Source organism: Erithacus rubecula (genome assembly GCF_903797595.1).
Source record: "Erithacus rubecula genome assembly, chromosome: 14".
Lineage (NCBI taxonomy): Eukaryota > Metazoa > Chordata > Aves > Passeriformes > Muscicapidae > Erithacus > Erithacus rubecula.
In genome coordinates, this window is record NC_136666.1 from 11,117,475 (window position 1) to 11,135,345 (window position 17,871).

Here is a 17,871-nt window from a genome sequence, read left to right on the forward strand (position 1 = left end):
CTGGAGGGAAGGCTGGTTTGGGGAGGTAATCCTATGTGTCTAAGACAGCACACAGGATTATTCTGGTGAGTCCCCAGCTCCTATACTCAGAGATTTTATATTACATTTTTGTGAAGAGAATTAGGTACCAGTTTAAGAGGATACAAAATCCTATTTGATGTGAAAGTGAAAGTGAATTGTTTGGCCATATGTATATACTGCATTGGCAACCCTCTCACTGATTAATACTTCAGAACAGGTAGCAGCACTGGGCACAGTGCTGGCTAATTATCTAAATGTTTATCCAGCTTTTTGGAAATATTTTTCCATTATTAGTCTGGTACTGATACCTGAGCTGATGATTTTACAGCAGTACTTCCCCTATCAGCAAAGTGCTTATTGTTTTTTATGACCCAGAGCAAAAACTTTCTTGACTTACATACAAGCAACAGCAGCATTTGGGCTCCAGAGCCACATCTGGGGGCACCATAAATAGCAAGCCTTCTTGGTCCTGTGCCAGCCCAGGAACAGGTGCTAGAAACAGCATTTCTTTATCTTATTTTTCTGCCATTACCAGCCATTTCAGACTGGAAGTGCTCTCTATGGTCCATCTACTCCCTCCTCAAAATGTGACCCTACAGTCTTCAACCATCTATTTTCATCTTCATCAGCAGGAACTGCCTGTGGCCAGGTGCTCTCCTTGGGAGTCAGGGAGTACCAGCCAGAGCTGTCTCCCCAAAGCCAAAGAGGACAGTTGCCATCTTAAATGTGGGAGTGGTTGGGGAACCTATTGCTAGAGTTTCAGCCAGACCTGCAGAACATCCTTTCCTAAACTTTGCTGCTTGTGAACCACCTTGCAGGTGCCTATCTATTTTTACTAGATAAGGTACTTGAGTATAATAAATGTCAATAATAATTAATGTTTGAACATTACAGCTGAACTGATAACATTATGGTAAAAGCAGCAATATCTGGGATTTGTGAATTACCAGGGCTTCCCTTCCACGGGGAAAAACTGGCATCACCAGGCAAGCAAGAGATCCCAAGCACCCTGTGATGGGAAGTCACCATTGTGCAGCTCCGAGGTCCATGGCTTGGTGGATGTGGGTTTTAGTTTTGAGCTGAGAAGGCAGGTGGAGAAGAGGCTGGGTACAGAAATTGGGACAACCTTGTGCTTAGGAGCCAGGCTGTTGCCGAGGGTGTGCTGAGGCTGGCTGGCACGGATGGGGAGGGCTCAGGAGGGGTGGAGGAGCCGGTCCGAGCTGGGCCTGGCCTCGGTGGCAGCGGGGCCGGGGCACCGGCGGGGCCGGCTGCCAGCCCGGCCGGCTCCTGCCCGCCGCGCTGCCTCCATGGCGGGCGCGCATAAAGAACCATGTCATGCTTCAGCGGGGAAGGGAGGGCCGGGCGGGACTGGAGCGCGCTCTGCTCTCCTATTTTCATAGAAACCGATCTGTGTACCTAGAAAATAACAGGAAGGGAAAGCGCGGGGGGAGGCGCGGGCGGGGTGGGGGGGGGATAAGAAGATCCTGTTTTCGGTCGCTGCCCGAGGAGTAATTCGTCGGAGACGGCTCCATCTTCCCGGGGCCGCGGCGGCTGCGGCGGGGATGGAGCGGGCGGCGCGGGCGGCGTAGCCCAGCGCGCACGGGGGGGGCCGCGGGCAGCGCCGCGCCCGCCGCCGCCGCGGGGCGAGGGCTCCCCGGCCGCCCCCGCCCGGCCAGCCCGCTCCCTGGAACCGGGGGCTGCTGGGGTTGTGTCCAAGGCCTCCCCCTCCCCCGCGTACACACTCACACACACAGACACACGCACACACACTCACACTCACACACACACACACACACACACCCCGTCTCCTCCTGCCGCCGCCGCCGCCGCCGGAGAGATCGGGGATCGCCCGCGGCCCGGCCCCGCTCCCGGCTGCGCCCCGCGCCCGGGCGCATCGCACCCCGCGGGGGCTCGCCCGGCTGCCCCCGGGGCGGCGTGCGGGAGGGCGGGGGGACACACGGCGGCTCCCGCGGCGGCTCCCGATGGCTCGTCCGCGGCCCCGAGAATACAAGGCTGGAGACCTGGTGTTCGCCAAAATGAAGGGGTACCCGCACTGGCCGGCCCGGGTGAGTACCGCGGCGGGGTACCGGCCCCGCGCCGCGCCCCTCGCCCCGCGGCCGGGCGGGCAGCGGCCGGGCCGCGGCCAGGAGCCACCGGAGGGCCCGGCCCCGGCCCCGCCGGACGGGGGGCCGCGCCGCGCGCCCACCCCGTTATTATTGTGCATCTTTTCTTTGATCTGTAGATTTCTCCCCGGCCCCCCGGGAGGAGGAGGAGGAGGAGGTGGAGGAGGAGGAGGAGGAGGAAGAAGGGGGAGGGAGGGGGGCGAGCGCGGGCTGTACCTGGGTTGTTATCGCGGGGAGGAGGCTTGGGGAGCCGGCAGCCCTGCCTGCATGAAAACGATGCTGTGACTATGCGCCCTCCCTCGCCCCGGCCCGGGGGCTGAGGGGCCCCGGCGCCCCCGCGGCCCGGCCGGACAGGGCAGGGCAGCGCGGCCCAGCACGGCCCAGCGCGGCCGGGACAGCGCTGCGGGCCGGGCACCTGCGGAGGGACGGGGACGGGGACGGGGACAGGGACAGGGACAGGGACAGGGACAGGGACAGGGACAGGTCTGCAGGGGGCGAGGCTCGGGCCAGGCTGTGGCTGTGGCTGTGGCTGTGGCTGTCCCGGCTCGGCTGGGCTCGGTGGGTCGGGGTCTCTGTGGCCGCCCCGCCGCTCCCTGGCTTCCCGGGTCTCCCGCGCCCCCCGCCGCACCTTGCCCTTTACTGGGCTGACTTTCTTTCACAGGCCTTTGTCATTTCTTGTTTTACACTGCCGTGATACAACTGAGGTGCAAAGGCAGCGTGGTCATTTGACGGTCAGATTAGCGCTGATTGTACTTGAACATCCATTTGTGGTGCTGCCACAGTAACGCAGGGCAGAGCTTTCCCCAGGGGTCTGGCACTGGCACACTGACATGGCCTGTCCCTTCCCTCCTCTTTGGTCACTGTTGTGTAAACTCACTGAGTAACACGTGTTGTGGGAACTCTTGGCAGGCATCAACCAGCGAGTCTGTATTTACTTGTCTTCCCCGGCCTTGCTGGGATGATTGGGTAGTGCTTCATGCCATCATTTGTTAGTCAAGGAAAGTTGCTGTTCTTTAGAGACTGTAAAGAGCATGAAGATAGTGAAGAGTTGTGTGCAACCTGCAGGAAAACATGGATGAGCAGGGTAGAGATGGACTGGACTGACATTTAGCATTACCCTTGGCAAGACAGCCCTGGAAAAGGATGGGAGTAAGTGCTGGAAGTGTGTCCTGGGCAGAACTGGGAAGCAGAAGTGTTGTTGAGCAGCAGACACTGTACGAGGAGGGAAGGCCAACACAGCAGGCTTAAGCAAAGGTTGGTGAAAAAAGAATAGCAACAGGGTTCTAAATATCCAGAAGCCTGGTAATGAGGTGGTGCATGCAATTATTTTGGCAGAGCAGGCTAAAATTAGCATGCAAAAGTCCGAACATAATCAACAACGGGTTGTGGTTTTGTAATTCTATCATTATACAGGTTGGTGGATATACTACCTAAAAAATGGCAATTTATGTCAGCAGAACAGCATGAGCCACTGAAAATTGACTTCTTTCCTACCTCTGTCATGGTTTAATTTACTGTGAAAATTTTAATGTGAACAGTTGAGACCATTACTACGTTGAAGCATGTTAATCCCTTTCCTTTTTGAGCCTTTGTAAAACTCCCATTTGTTTACTCAGAAGCAGAACAGGGCCTTTTGTTTTAAATGGCATTTTCTTTCCTTTCAAAAAATCATTATATGCCATGCAGCTGGTCATAGTTTTTGACTGGGTTACTAAATACCTACCTGAATGGCAATAATATCCAACAAAGTACATCTTGACTAGGAAAAAATAGGTGTGCTGTTCACATAACTCACTTCCTTTGTGCAGACTAACAGGATGTGAAGTTCAAGTGAAGACAAAGCAGTCTCTAGTTTTAACATGACTTAGCAAGTAGAGGCAGAACCTGTAGAGAGCCCAAAGTCTGCCATCAGGTAAGAAGGGAACTGTCAGGAAGGGCAGCATTAGCACTGGGTGTTAGTTCAGCAGAGTGTGCACAGAATGTGCTCCTGTACCTTGTGATGCTGTTATGTACAACTTCATGGTAGATCAGGCTGATGTCTGCCTGAACCTTGTTAAAATTACAGTTCATGCCATCTTTGCTTGGACTTTTCTTCATCTTGGTTGCCAAGTTTTGCCTGGTGCACGCTTTCTTCAATGAAGGAAAAACCTAGTGAGAACATTAATCTTTATTTTCACTCTTAGTAAACATTATGGCATAGAAATAAGGAGGAAAGAAAAATTTGAGTTGAGAATGCAACTCAGATACTTGTGATTAACTGAATGCCTTTTATCCAGGGGATTCACTTGCTTCCAGATCCTTGAGTGGTTGCTAGCTACTTCTCTATTCATTATGCAATTAACATGTTTGATCTTTGTATTCTTATAAAAAGCTTATATATTTCATGCTAATATAGTAGCTTTAGTAATACAAGTAACAATGCATTTAAATGGCAGTGTTATTGCTCCTAGCAAGTGGTGTTTGGCATCAGTGAGACCTTTGGCATGAATTTCCTGTCTAGGGACAAACTTCTTACACTGTGTTTAATAAACCTGCAAAGTGTTAGAGCAGGACAGAAGTGATCTGCCTGCCCTTTAATGAATCAAACTGACCTGGCTCAGAATCAGCCCTGTATTTCTGAGCATGTGGCTAGTGTCATGCAGAGGAAGTACCTCAGATCCCAGAGGCTCCAGCAGCAGCTCCTGTCTCTCACAGGGATGGGGCTTGTGGGCTCAGCCAGCTCCAGGTGTCCCAGCACCACAGACAAACCCAGCACAGGCAGCCCTGTCAATTCCTGTGTTAGCTTCCCACCCCTCTCTTTGGAGCTTTGGTGATGCAGTGATCGCTAAGAACAAGCCTGACAAACTTCACCTCCATCCCTGTGAATAAAGAGAGAAAAAAATATGCAGAAAGTGCAAAATAGTGATGAAACGCCAGGGCAGCATTGGAAAATTGTGTCTTGCAACTGGTGGAGTGCCTGACCAGTCAAACTGCATTTAACATTTCTTCGTGGATTGGTCTAGAGTTTATTTGAGAAGGAATTTGCCACGCTTGGCTGAAACAATAATGGCCAGATACCTGATGGCTGGAAGAGGCCACTTAGGTCTTATTACTTGGAAGGGCTGCTTTGCATTTTGGTATCACATTTTCTTGTGCAAAGTCAAAATTTCCTTTAGCTTGATTGGAGGACAACAAATAGTTTTAGAATTGTATTGAAGATTAATAATAGTGGTAAAGGAAATACAGTTTGGTTTTAACATGGTTTTTATGTTTGTCTGTAATGTCTGTTGTCTTCAGATGCTCATCACAAATGCAGAAACAAACTGGCCAGGTCATCAATCAAACAAATAAGCAATTGTGTATCCAGAGAACATGCAAAAATAGAGGGAAGATGTCATTGTTGTTAAAATGTAGAAAATAAGAATTAATTTTGTTATACATGTGATGAGTGGTCTTTGCCTTTGAAGCACTAAATCCCCTGTGTATTACCTCCTTGTTTGTAAAAGACAGTTAACAACTCTTGTCCCTTTAAAAAGGTGTTGTGGAGACAAAAGCCCTAACATTTATGAGTTTCTTTGATACTGCTGTGATAGGAGCTGTATTAGCAAACACAGACAGAAAAATCTCTTTCTTCAGCTACCCTAGTTTATCTAGGATAAATGTCCTGGCTTATTGAGAATTTGCCCCTTGAATAGTCACTCAGATGAGATAAAAGGGGAAAACTAGTGGTAGATTCAGAAAGATCAATAATGCTGTTTGTTTTATGAGTGACCCTGAAGAAACAATAGGCACTTAGTTGCTGAAATTAGCTGCTGATTTAAAAATAGGAAGGAAGCTGTTAATGCAACTGTAGAGAGCAGAGAAAAAGTCTGGAATGACCTCAATAAAATAAGAACATGCCCAAATAAATGGCTGATGCCATTATTGAACAGAAGTCTAGGATTGTGCAGCTGGGGAGACAAGAACTGTATTTGGATAAGCAGCAGGAGGTTGTGTAGGGATGGCAAAGCTTATTTGGGATAATACAAGAGACCCAAGCAGGTAAGACAATGTATTGTAATGTAAAACACATGGATGTTTAAAGCTGTTCAGAACACGTGCTGGGAGGAGAACACAGCCCTTGAAGTGTTTGTGTCATACCATTATGAAGGTGTATTTACTGTCTTGTCAGGGTGAAGTTCCTGTTTCCTGCACTCCTGTTTGTCTTGCCCAGTTCCTTTATTGATACTCTGAATTAACACATACTTTAACTCCAAATTTGCTACTTAGCTAACAATACTCTTATGAATGCCACTGTTAAAAAAAACATCTGCCAAAAGCAGTGGCAGAATGGGATTTGGAGCACTTCAAGGTATTAGTTGTAAGTGGATGTGAAATTTTCAGTATATTGCTTAGAGTAATACATAGTAAATGCTGTCATTTTAATGGGAACTGGTGTCAGTGGCAGGCTGAGCCATCATAATGTAGTGATTACATGGTAGTTTTTAGCTCAGTATTTTCAGTATTGTTGACTGTGTCCCCCCTCCAACAAGGCACCTGAAAGTATGAACTAAAATAATTCAAGAGATGGGTTTAAAGGTAAGCTTATGCCTTGAAGGCTGTGTTAGATGACAGCTTAGAAGGGCTCATAATACTATGGTATCATAATGTAATATACAATGTTAGACACTATGAAAAGAAATTACTGCTACAGAGTAACAGAAGACTTTCAGTATCAGTAAAAAAAATTCAAAAATATACTTTGGACACCCCTATGCAGACATTTTAATAGATAAGCCTCTATCATCCAGTTCAGTAAAGTGTGGATGGAGCCAGTGGGTTGATTTTGATTCAGGTGTAAGTGTAGGACCAAGGCTTATGTTCTGACATCATTTGATAAAGAACAAGGAACAGAAACAACTTTGGTCTGTTATAATGGCCAGTATGACAGCTTGCAAATATCGAACTCTCCAACACATCATAGAAGAAAGGTTCTGTGTTTTAAGTGTTTGATATTTAAAACAGACCATTTGTTTTTGTATTAATATAAGGATAAGGGCAGGTGGGTTTTTCCCTGGCAGGGTTTATCTTTTTTGGCAAAGAATGACACACAAAAATCAGATTAGATCCAGAAAACTTCAAAGGGTCCATCGAAATAGACAACAGATCTTTCTCTGTGTTTTTCTGCCAAAACTTGGTCTGCAGTCTTTTGAGCTTTTCTCCTTGGCCATTTGGGACCTGTCCAGTCCTGCACCATGTGCTTTTCTCCTTTCCTCCTTTTGGTTGCTCTGGTTTATGACCTCACTTTTGCCATGTTACTAAATATGAGTCCCCTGTGACTTCTCCTTTACCAACTGAGAGCTTCTTCAGTCTCTCTCCCTCTTTAATTATGTACCTCACTCACACATCAGTCCTTGGAGATCTGCAAGCGATTTTTCCTGGCTGGTCTCTGTTTGTTCCTTTCTGAGATGAGACATGATTTGCTGATCACTGCAAAGGTCTGGCTTATCCTAGAAACTGATGGAGAGGTTGTGGCTTCTTCAGGAAACACTTCCATGAGTTCTGCTGTGCTGCAAGGGAAAAGAGCCCATTTAAGGCAATGAGTCCTTATGGAATTGTTTGTACTTTCTAATTCTTCTGCACCGTGTTGACACATGTTGCTTAGACAGTATTTAAATTTATTTGCAGATACCTGGTATCCTGGTTTAAGGACATATCCTAGAGTGGAGGTGAATGCATTTTCAGTTACTTAATCAGTTCATTGGGTACTGATTCCTTCATTTCCTAAAAAAAAAAAAATAGCAAGGGCTGAAGTATTAATCCTCCTGCTGTTTGAAAAATAGGGAACTTAAGTAGCTGATGGTCTTTTTCTGTCCTCCTGCAATTAGTTTTAAGTGTGAATTAAAAATATTTCATCTGAGGATTGTAGCATAAAATGTCATCATTTTTATACATGAGGTTGAACCATAGCTTATAGTAAAACCTTTGCTCTTTTTTGGCAAACAAATAAATTTTGGTCCAAGATGTTCCATGTTTGTTGTTAGCACAGCAAGGGTATATGGGGAAACATCTTTAAAATTCAGTTCTTTAAAATCTCTCTGTTGGCTTTTTTTTCCTTCTTAAATCAGTTTAAACAATTAGCTCCAAATGTGCAAGTCTGATCTTTTTGTGTAGATGACAATAGATGAATACATTTTCTCCTGCAGTGACACAATTTTAAGTCCAAATGAAGCTAACACAGAATAAAGACAGTTGTCTCAGAAGTTTTGAGACAATAAGCAACTGAAGCTTTTCATACCTATACTCTACAGACTTTTTGTTAGATACATTTCCTTGTTACTTTGAAGCCACTGAATAATTTTCATCAACTGATCTCATGGAAATCGTTGGATATATATTTTGGATGAAGGAATAATGCCCCTTTCAGTGACACCTGTATCCTGTCAAGTCAATCTGTATGTTATTACTGCAAAAAGATGGGAGAAATATTAGTTTCCCCCATTAATTGACAGATCTCTTTTTTTTTTTATTGGGTAAAGAAACTTTTAGGACCCCCAACCAGAATGAACTTTATGTAGACAGCAAAATGAAGACAGAGTTTTCAGTTTGAACTCTTAATTTTGTGATTTTCCTGTCATAATGACACATTAACAAGTTTTCCTGCATTTAGGGTAATAAAAATCTTGTAAGCAAGTGACTGCTGACAGTAAGTTTATACAATTGTCATTTGGGGATAGATGAAAGGACTTCCTGGTAATGCTGGAGAAGTGATAACAATGGGGAGAGGCTGGACATTTTAACTGGTTTCAAATGGTGATGCCTGAGCAGTGAAAACCTTTCCACTGTGTACTTGAGAGACATAAGGGAGAATGAAGCTGCCTGAGGCCTCTCAGTAATACAGTAATTTGATGATAAATATAGCAGCAAACACTGGGAATTAGTCTGTGTGGAGCAGGCAGGAAGAGGTGGAGATGGCTTTTTAAAGGTGTTAGGAGTCAGCTGAACAGTTGTGTGCTGTTTCTTTAGGGACCTTGGCACTTTCCAAGGCTGCTCCTGTGCCATCCATCTCTGGTGCCCACCTCCCATGGATGGGTCTGTGTGTGTGCAGACACACCTGTCCTGTGCACAGGTACATGCTCCCCTGGAGAAGATTAGCTGCTCAAAACACAGGTGTAGCACTGGAGCAGGACATCAGCTGACTCTGGACTGCAGCAGGGGCAGCATCAGGAGTTTAGCTCAACCACAGTGGAGCAATGAGAATGAACCGTTATTTAAAGATTCCAAGAAATATTTGGCAAACAAGACAGTATCATGAGGTAAAGCTTTTAAAACTTAAAGAAGGAAACAGATCCTTGCTTCCTCCTCTTGGGAAGGTCTCTGCAGTACTGGCTTTGCACATCTGAGATTGTTTCATTCATTTGTGTAGCAGCCAGTTCTAAACCTGATACTGAAATTGGATATAAACTGCAGATTCATTTCGTTTTCCTTTCTTCTGCTCAGACTGTTTGACATGACAGGCTTGATAATACTTTTGCCTGAAGGGTATATGAGACCTGGCTTTGGGGATTGGTTTTGTTTGTTTGTTTGTTTGTGTTTTTTTGGTTCTAGAAAACAAAAGGAAGGTAAGAAATTTGAGTAAATACTGCAGCATCTTAACAAAACAATGAACTTCCATGTTATGAAGTAGCTCCTATTGCCCCAGTCTGAAGTTCCTCATCCTTGAAGTGGTCTCAGGTCAACTCAAATATTATCCTTGGCATCAGTGTTTCTCCAAAAAGACACATAATGTCCTTGAATTTCAGAAGGATTTTATCTCTGCCTCCTGGCCTTTTGTAAAGCTCTGCTGAAATCTGAAAATGCCTTCAGAGTCAACATAAAGGGAGGACATGACGTACTCTGCTCTGGGCCACACAGAGCCCAACATTAGAAAGGACAGGTGTCCATAGACTTTGGTCTCTGCCTTAGAAAAGTACATTTAAATCTCTTTCAGCTTTCCATCAGCAGATTGAAAGGTTAATTAGCATACATCTGTAGCCCCGACAATGCAAACTGGAAACAACTGCTTATTTTGCCTTGCAGCAATGTGTAAAAAACCTAGAGAGAGACTGTTTGCCAGCTAGGGTTTGGCTGCTTGAATAGGACACATCATATAGCAGAGGAGGAAAAACAGGACAAGGCATATCATACATCAAAGAATTTCCTTAAGACCATCAGTTAACAAAATATCCTACATGCAGCAGAGTAAGTAGAGCCAGAGAGGAAGGAAAAATTCCAGGCTGTAGGGACCTTACAGATGTCACTGTGGTGTCACTGATGTCAACTGAGAAACGGTGTGTCAGCCTTTAAAGTCAGGAACTTTGTCCTCCTTGAGCTTGGAAGGCACCTACCTATGAAGCCACTTAAAGCACAAAGAGTAAAACTACACCAAAGGCAATGAGTAGAAGAAACTTTAAGTCTGGGAGAGCTCGAAATACAATTGCACAATAATGCAAACCATTTCTGGGAATCAATCCCATATCAGACTGGATTACTGAATGTACTAAATATAAGTACATATTGAAACTTAATAATAACTCAGGGAGTGACCTTATAGAGATGTGTAGCATCAGTCTGGAGATGCAATCCAGGTGGGAGAAACAGGAAAGTGCAAAGAGAGGAGCAAAAGTTGTAGTTGCAAAGAGCAGTTCTGGAGTTGCTTCTATTGCCTTGATCTGTTGATGTGTTTTGCATACAAAGTCATTGGAACAAAAAAACTAGCTCTTTTTTGCTAGTTTTTCTCCATCTTCATGAAATTTATGTTTTATAGCATTCACACCTCCAGAAAGGGTTACTGTCAACCCTTTATTTTAATTCTTGGAGGACCATGTATCTTCTTCATCTGGAATCTCTTCCACATGTAGAAAACAAGAATCCAAGTCTCCATTCCTGTTACCCTAGTCTCTTACCTGTTGTTTGGTAACTAGGAGGCAATTCCTGCAGCTCCTCTTCTGCTTAATCCTCTGGGAAATGTTTGGATGTAGGCACTTACAGTTCTCCTTTTCTATAGCACTGTGGGTATCTTCTGTGGGGTGGGAGCAAGGGAGGGAAGGGCCCATGGAGCAGTGTTTGGACTGACATGTGCCATGGGCTGTCTGTCCTGGCACAGCAGCATAGGTGATGCCAGAAAGCAGAGCTCTGTACCTCAAAAGGAGATTTATATCCTTCTCTTCAGTTTTGCTTTTTCTTTCCTCCCTCTGCTTGTACAGAGACCAGCCAGGCACAATGGCTGGGGGGGCTCCAAAGCCAGCAGACATGGAGGGCAGTGTTTGGCACCCCTCAAAGGAAAAGCAAAGCTCTCCATGTATGGAGTCCTTCCTTTCTTGGGATAGAATTGGCTGCTGAGCACTAAATCAATCCCACCAGCCCCACTGACTGTTTTTGGTGTGTGCACTGCCCAAAGTGTCTGTGTATTTTTCCTTAGGTTCATTTAACTTGTTCCCAGTCAGTCCATCCATGTCCTGCACAAGGCTGGACCATTCTCCCAGGTGCAGTTGCACCCTGTGGGGCTGTGCCCATGCTGGCAGGATGTGTGTTTGTATATGGGGTTGCTGCAGAGTGCCATGACCTTTGCAGCACACTGGTTATTCAAATGTAACTTGTGGTCCACTATTGGCTTCCTGTAGTATTGCTGCTTCCAGCTTTCTCTCTCTGACATTGCCAGTGCTTTTTCCCAGCTGTGTTGTGTTTTTCCTTTTGCTGACTGAATTTCAGTTTACGTGCAGCTCGTGTTTCTCACAATCCCAGGACTGTGAGTCAGTTGTCACTGGGTTTGCAATCACTCAGTGTAGGGAATTGACTGCACGTTTCTGCATACACACCTGAGACTGTCTTTGAATATCTGCAAAGGTTCCCACCTTGCTGTCCCAAATGCCACTTCCAGATCATGGAAAAAGATGCTAAGGGGGGCAGATCCTGGCAAGAAATACACCTAAACAAGGCATCTCATGCCAGGCACTGTGTCCTATTGTAGTGGCATGTTTTTGTCATCTTTTTCTTAAATGAATTAGTTGCTTGTTGGTTTTCAGCCCAGATGTCATAGTTTCCATCTGAGCCAGTATAAATTTGTATTTTTGTAAGGATTTCTTCAGACTCTATTATCTGGAATCCAATTAAGTAGTGTTCATTCAGGATTAATCACATGTGGAAGTGTTTGCAGAATTGAGGTTCCTGTGTTCTTAGCAGCATACTATTACTGCTGTATTTCATTATCCCCCAGTAGGAAAGGGCTTGGGAATTTCATGTGTTAGTTGCCTTGCACAGATGCACTGCATGGCTGTCCTGGGTGTTATGGAATAGCAGAAGGAAGATGATACCTTATCCCAGTAGTTGGCTCTCTAAAGACCATGTCCCAAAGGTACAGAATGAGCTTTACTGCATAAAGATTCCTTGGTTTCAATAAAACTGCTTACATGTGTTCTGCCATGCCTGTAGAAACACAAAGTAGGACCACAGCCTAAGGGAGAAGCAGACATTCATCTTAAAAAAGAAAAAAATAAAATCTGACATTCCTTACTGCAGTGCCTCTCCAGATACCAGGACTTTTGAAAGATATTAGTGGTGCAGCAAGCTCAAAAGATAATTCTTTTCGTATGGTGTCTGGATCAGGTGACTTGCATATGTGCACATTTTCAGGTGCCCCTTTTGCTGCTTTTTATCAGAAGTTCTTTTTCATAATCTTCCTCTTGTGCAAAATGTGTTTTCCTTTGTCACAGTCAGTATTTCTATCACAGCTTGCAGAAGAAGGTAGCATAAAGCTATTAAGCCTCATGGTTAGAATTTTAATGTCTGCAAAGTAGTAAGTTTGTTCTATCTGATAATATTTTGTTTTCTTTGCATTTACTTGTGCACCTCTGCTTTAGAGCTTTTTAATGTTTGTAAGGTAGTGGGTCAGTTTTATTAACAGATTTTTTGAATTGGTACTTCTGGTAAAATGACAAGAACTCCTCGTTAAAAGATGAAAACAGATTAGAGAAGACACACTTGTCAGATGGGGCTCTTCAGCATTAAAATGCTGTGAATGTTTGCTCCTTATCTTTTAGAAGATGCTTTATGCCATCTCCTGCCTTGCAAATGAATGGATTCACCTGTGTGTATAATTGCCATGTTATTGTGCTGGATGGGATCTGATCATACAAAGACAATGGCTTTGTTTATGCTGCCAAACTGCATGCCCAGCTGTGCTAGCAGGATCAAGCCTCTAGCTGTTAACTTTCTAGAAGGCCATAATAATAAAGATTTTAGTGGCAATATGTTCAAAAGATATGCCAGCTTCTTCAGCAGATGTGGGAGAAGGAGAACAATTTTTTAATAAGAAGCTTATACTTTTTCTGAAGCATTTGCTGCTAGATGATGGTGTTTGCTTGTTTGTCAAGTGTCAGCCTGGCAGTGACCTGCTATAATGACAGGGGTGTCAGGGTTGGAACCAAGGCAGATTTATTGAAAATGATGCCATCCTGAATGCTGCATGTGAGGCTGAATTGGGGATCTTGACAGGTTCAAGCAGTGTGAGCTAAAATGCTGTGGTTGTGGAGCGTGGTTTGGACACATCATGTTGTCATCACCATTGCATTAGAAAGTAAAGGCAAGTGACAAAATAAAATTTTCAATACTGACAGAAAGGGTTTTGGTTGGATTTTCTTGATTTGTATGAGGTCTATATAAACACTCTGTCTGGATCCTGGCATAAATCTGTATGTGCAGTGATCTCTAATGTCCTTCCTAGTTCCAGATATGTGTATCACTAACCAAGTCATCTTTTCTTTGTAATTGCCTTTTCCATTTATTTGCACAACTAGAATAAAACGCTGTTACTTTATAGTTGCTTTTTAAAACAAAATAGCAACCTGATTAAAAACATGCTTAGTATGGATGCCATCCCTGATTCATAGGTTTTAAAAATTTAATATTAATGTATGTAGGAAATAGTACAGTTCCACACATGTAATTTGTTCCTTGACAGTGTGGATCCTTAAAATTGATCTTTTGGTTACCTCTCCAAGTCTGAGATAGAAATGAGAAACAGTGATGGCCAGAAGGTACAGAGATGCAAAGTTGGAGAAAATCAGAGAAAGAAAGCAGATTCTGGAGTAAGCTTTGTGACATAACTGCAGCTGAGTTACTGGGTTTTGCAGGTAACTTTGTGTTGGTGACAACACCATATTCTGAGAGGTTCTTTGAGAGTAACACAAAATACTGACACATACTTCATACATCTATTCAGCTTGACATATTGGATAGAAACAAGGGATATTAAAAAGTAACTCTTCATCCTACACAAATATATAGGCAACTTCAAGCCCACGATTAATCCATATGAATCAAAAGAGAGTTTTCACATGCTTAAAACTTGTATTCAGTGGTTTTGATGTAAAATGTATTCTTTATAATGATGGGCTGCCACCCTAGCAAATCTGGTCACTACCATATTGATGTATTCATCTTGTCTCTGACATTAATGCCACTTCTGTTTCTAAAAATACATCTTTTTGTCTTCCATGTTTTCATTACTTCATTTGAGTTATTTTTTCTAATATGGTTTAGTAATTAGGATTTAAGTTCATAGGTCTAGAGTACATAATGGAGTGCTTTGTATATTTTAATATAGTTTCATTCCTGTAAGCTGCTGTTTGAGTTTGGACGGGCTGGATTTGAGGAAAATGTTCATTTTAACAAGTAAGGTTCCTATTGTTTTAAGGACTATCTAAGTAAATTTCAGCAACATTATATTTAGAGTCAAAACTAAATGAAAACTCTCATTCTGGGGTTTTGGAAGCAGAAAAATGGGCAGGTGGGGAGAGATATGACTTGACTTGGAAAAACTTGTTTCCAAGTCTCTTTAGGTAGGAGGATTAAAATTCCTAAGAGTTTAACCTAGAGTGAGGGACTTTGAAAGAAGGCATTTGACACCCTAATGGCAGCTCCTGGAAACAGGAGCAGATACTGAAAGCAAACCCAGTAAAAATACCAAAGCTGGGTCTAAGTGCTGCACAGAGACCACTGAGACTGTGAATCTTTTTCATTCCATGGTTTTAGCAACTCAGTCGACACAAAGTTCCACAAAGGCAAAAGTTCCATCTTAGCAAAGTAGTTTGGGAGTTAATAGCTTGTTTTGTGCCGTAGAGGGTGGCTGAGGCTGGGGGAGGAAAGGAAACAATTATTTGTTATTTATAGTTGTTAAGTTTAGAGTGACCAGAGGCTTTCAGAGACCCCTAGCCCTCCTGCAGGTACGAATTTGCAGCTTGTCAGCAGAGTAAACAGAAAAACCTGCCTTTGCACAATTATTGCAAATCACTCCTTTTCATTGCCTTTGCAGTTAGATTTCATTGCTTCTCATTTCCCCAGCTTGGGTGCCTCTGTTGTGTTTTACACGTCACTTGCATCGCAGCAAATCAACTGTCCTGCGTGCCAGTGCTGCTCAGATCAGACCTATCCCCAGCCCAAAACAGACTGAGCCTCTCCCAGCCCATCACCTGCCCATCCCAGCCAGGATTGCTGGGATGTGGTGCTGTGAGCGTGGCTGTGTGCTGCACAGGCACCTGCACCAGCCCTGCTGCCTGCAGGTGTGCTGGTGGCTCTGTGCCTGTGCCTGTGCCTGCAGAGGCTGGGTGGGTGACAGGGCACATCAGCTCATGGTCCTGGGAAACAGAAATGGGTGTTTGAACCAGTTGCTTAAATCTTGCAAATAGATGTTCTGGTGTGAGCACATTAAAACCATGAGTCTTGATGTTCCGTGGGTCCGCAGAGAGCATCATAATGAAGACAAACACATGCTTGGCTGTGTCCCTATTCCCTCTAGAGGACTGGTAGGACACTCAGTTTCATCTCTGCTGCTGCACCTGAACCTCAGAGGGTTGCAGGGTATTGGAAATGTTTTGTGCTTTCAAGATTTTGTGTTCTTTTCCCAGGTAACAACAGTAAGCATTTTCTGTATGCAGGCACTTGTTCAGTGGCAAGGAGTGTTTCAGGTCTCCCTTAGCTGCAACTGATGGTAAGAAAACAGGTCAAAGAAGGGAAAAGCAGGAGGGTTTTCTGTACCCAGAAGCCCAGATAATAGTGGAATCTCCAGTCTCAAGTTTGAATCCTCCCCAGCAGGGGCTGGGGGCTGCACTAAGTGAAGGAAGTTGTTCCTTTCTTTGTTTCTGGTGTGTGTGTGTATCCACCCTGTCACAAACTGGAGGGTTGTGTTCTCCATCAATCACGTTTCCTTCCCCAAAACAATCAGCCACAAGTTGTAGTGTCAATAATGTTTTGTGTATTTTTTGGGAAGCTGAACTAAATACTGCACAGGGATGCTCCATATTCTTTAGCCTGAAAATATTGTGTAAGTCCAAATTTTTCAACTGACTTTTTGGGATAGGAAATGATACTGAAAAAGAAATGGTAAATTGAGCCAAGTCTAGGAGACCACAGTCTTCTGAAAATTTGCTTACCTTTTGGCTTTAAGTGTGCTGATAGGAGTAGAAGGACTAGCAACACTTCTTTTAATAAAAGCTTGGACAGAGAAGTATGGAGCTTTGGGTGGAACAAATGAGCCTCAAGTATAAATTCTGTTATGTGTATTTGACCAAATGTCAACACTCTAGGCTGGCTGCATCTAATTGAAAGTGTTTTGATCAAGTTAACTGGCAGAAAAATCCTACCTCATGAATATAACATTCTTCCTTAAAACTAAACAAAGTCAATGAAGTAGTAACATTCTAGTGTAAATATTGTGAGGCAAAAAAAGTATTCCTCAGTCTTATACCATCCCTGCACTCCTTTGAGCAGATGGAGGAAGGTTATATGACTTCTCATGTCTGTTTGGTTTTTTAGAAGAGAGTAGGAAGGCAGAAATACATTTGTAAATGTCCATCCCTGAAATTTCATACTTATTTTAAGAATTATTGATGTCTTGAGTGGTTAATTAATTTTTATTTGCTGTATGACTTCTAAACACATTTTTATATGTGCATTTCTTGCACACTTGTATATTTCAAGGCAAAAATTGTTGTTTGTTACCACAAAAATTTGTGGTAAGATGGTAAAGTAGGACAACCAAATTTTGTCATCAGAAACTGCTTTCATTAGGTGTTAGTGGCCTGACTCTGATTTGCTTTGGTGAATGTACATTGCAAGCAATATTTTGATATCTGAGAAATAATTCAGATAAAGGAGAACCAAGCCTTTACTGTGCTTAAAGGGAAGAAAAGTAAATGTTAAATGCCTCAGAGCTAGCAATATTTGTTTAAAATAAACAAGCTCTCCCCACCCATACACAAATAAAAAATAATTTTGTGAGCCATGAAACTTAAGAAGTTTATTTTTCTCTGGCTTGCTTTTGTGTGGATTTCCCAGTGTCTGATGTTTTGATTCAGCCTGCATTGCAAGCTGTCTCTCAGCATATGTACTACTTGTCTGCCCATCTTCTGTTGGACAGCCTATTTATCACAAAACATGGGGAAACTTAATATCTCTCTGGCCTTTCTGCTTTTGTCTGGCTTGGAAAAATTGTCTGATGTGTCCCTGAGTTATTGCAGGTAAGAGTCAGACTGAAAACTGTGGTTACATCCTTTTCTTTCCTTAGGGAAGAGACTGGGAAAAAAAAAAGAATCCTGGTGGTAACACCATTGCTTCATTCACAGCAGCAGGGAAACACTTTATTTGGAGAAAACAGAGCATTTCTGCAGCAGCCTGACTTTGGGGTGTACTGACTGGGAGGATTACAGTTTGGTAACCTGAAATGCAGCTCTGA

At 43.8% G+C, this 17,871-nt stretch overlaps 1 protein-coding gene across 1 annotated transcript in view; it reads left to right on the forward strand.

The window, feature by feature from the left end:
- The first annotated feature begins 1,509 nt into the window (after nt 1–1,509).
- The window catches only part of HDGFL3 (HDGF like 3), a 36,602-nt gene continuing 20,240 nt past the window's right edge, over nt 1,510–17,871 (forward strand). Inside the window, exon 1 of the mRNA XM_079317729.1 lies at nt 1,510–2,087. Within this exon, the coding sequence (XP_079173855.1) occupies nt 2,004–2,087 (84 nt within the window). The 5' untranslated portion in view covers nt 1,510–2,003. The remainder of the gene's footprint in view (nt 2,088–17,871) is intronic.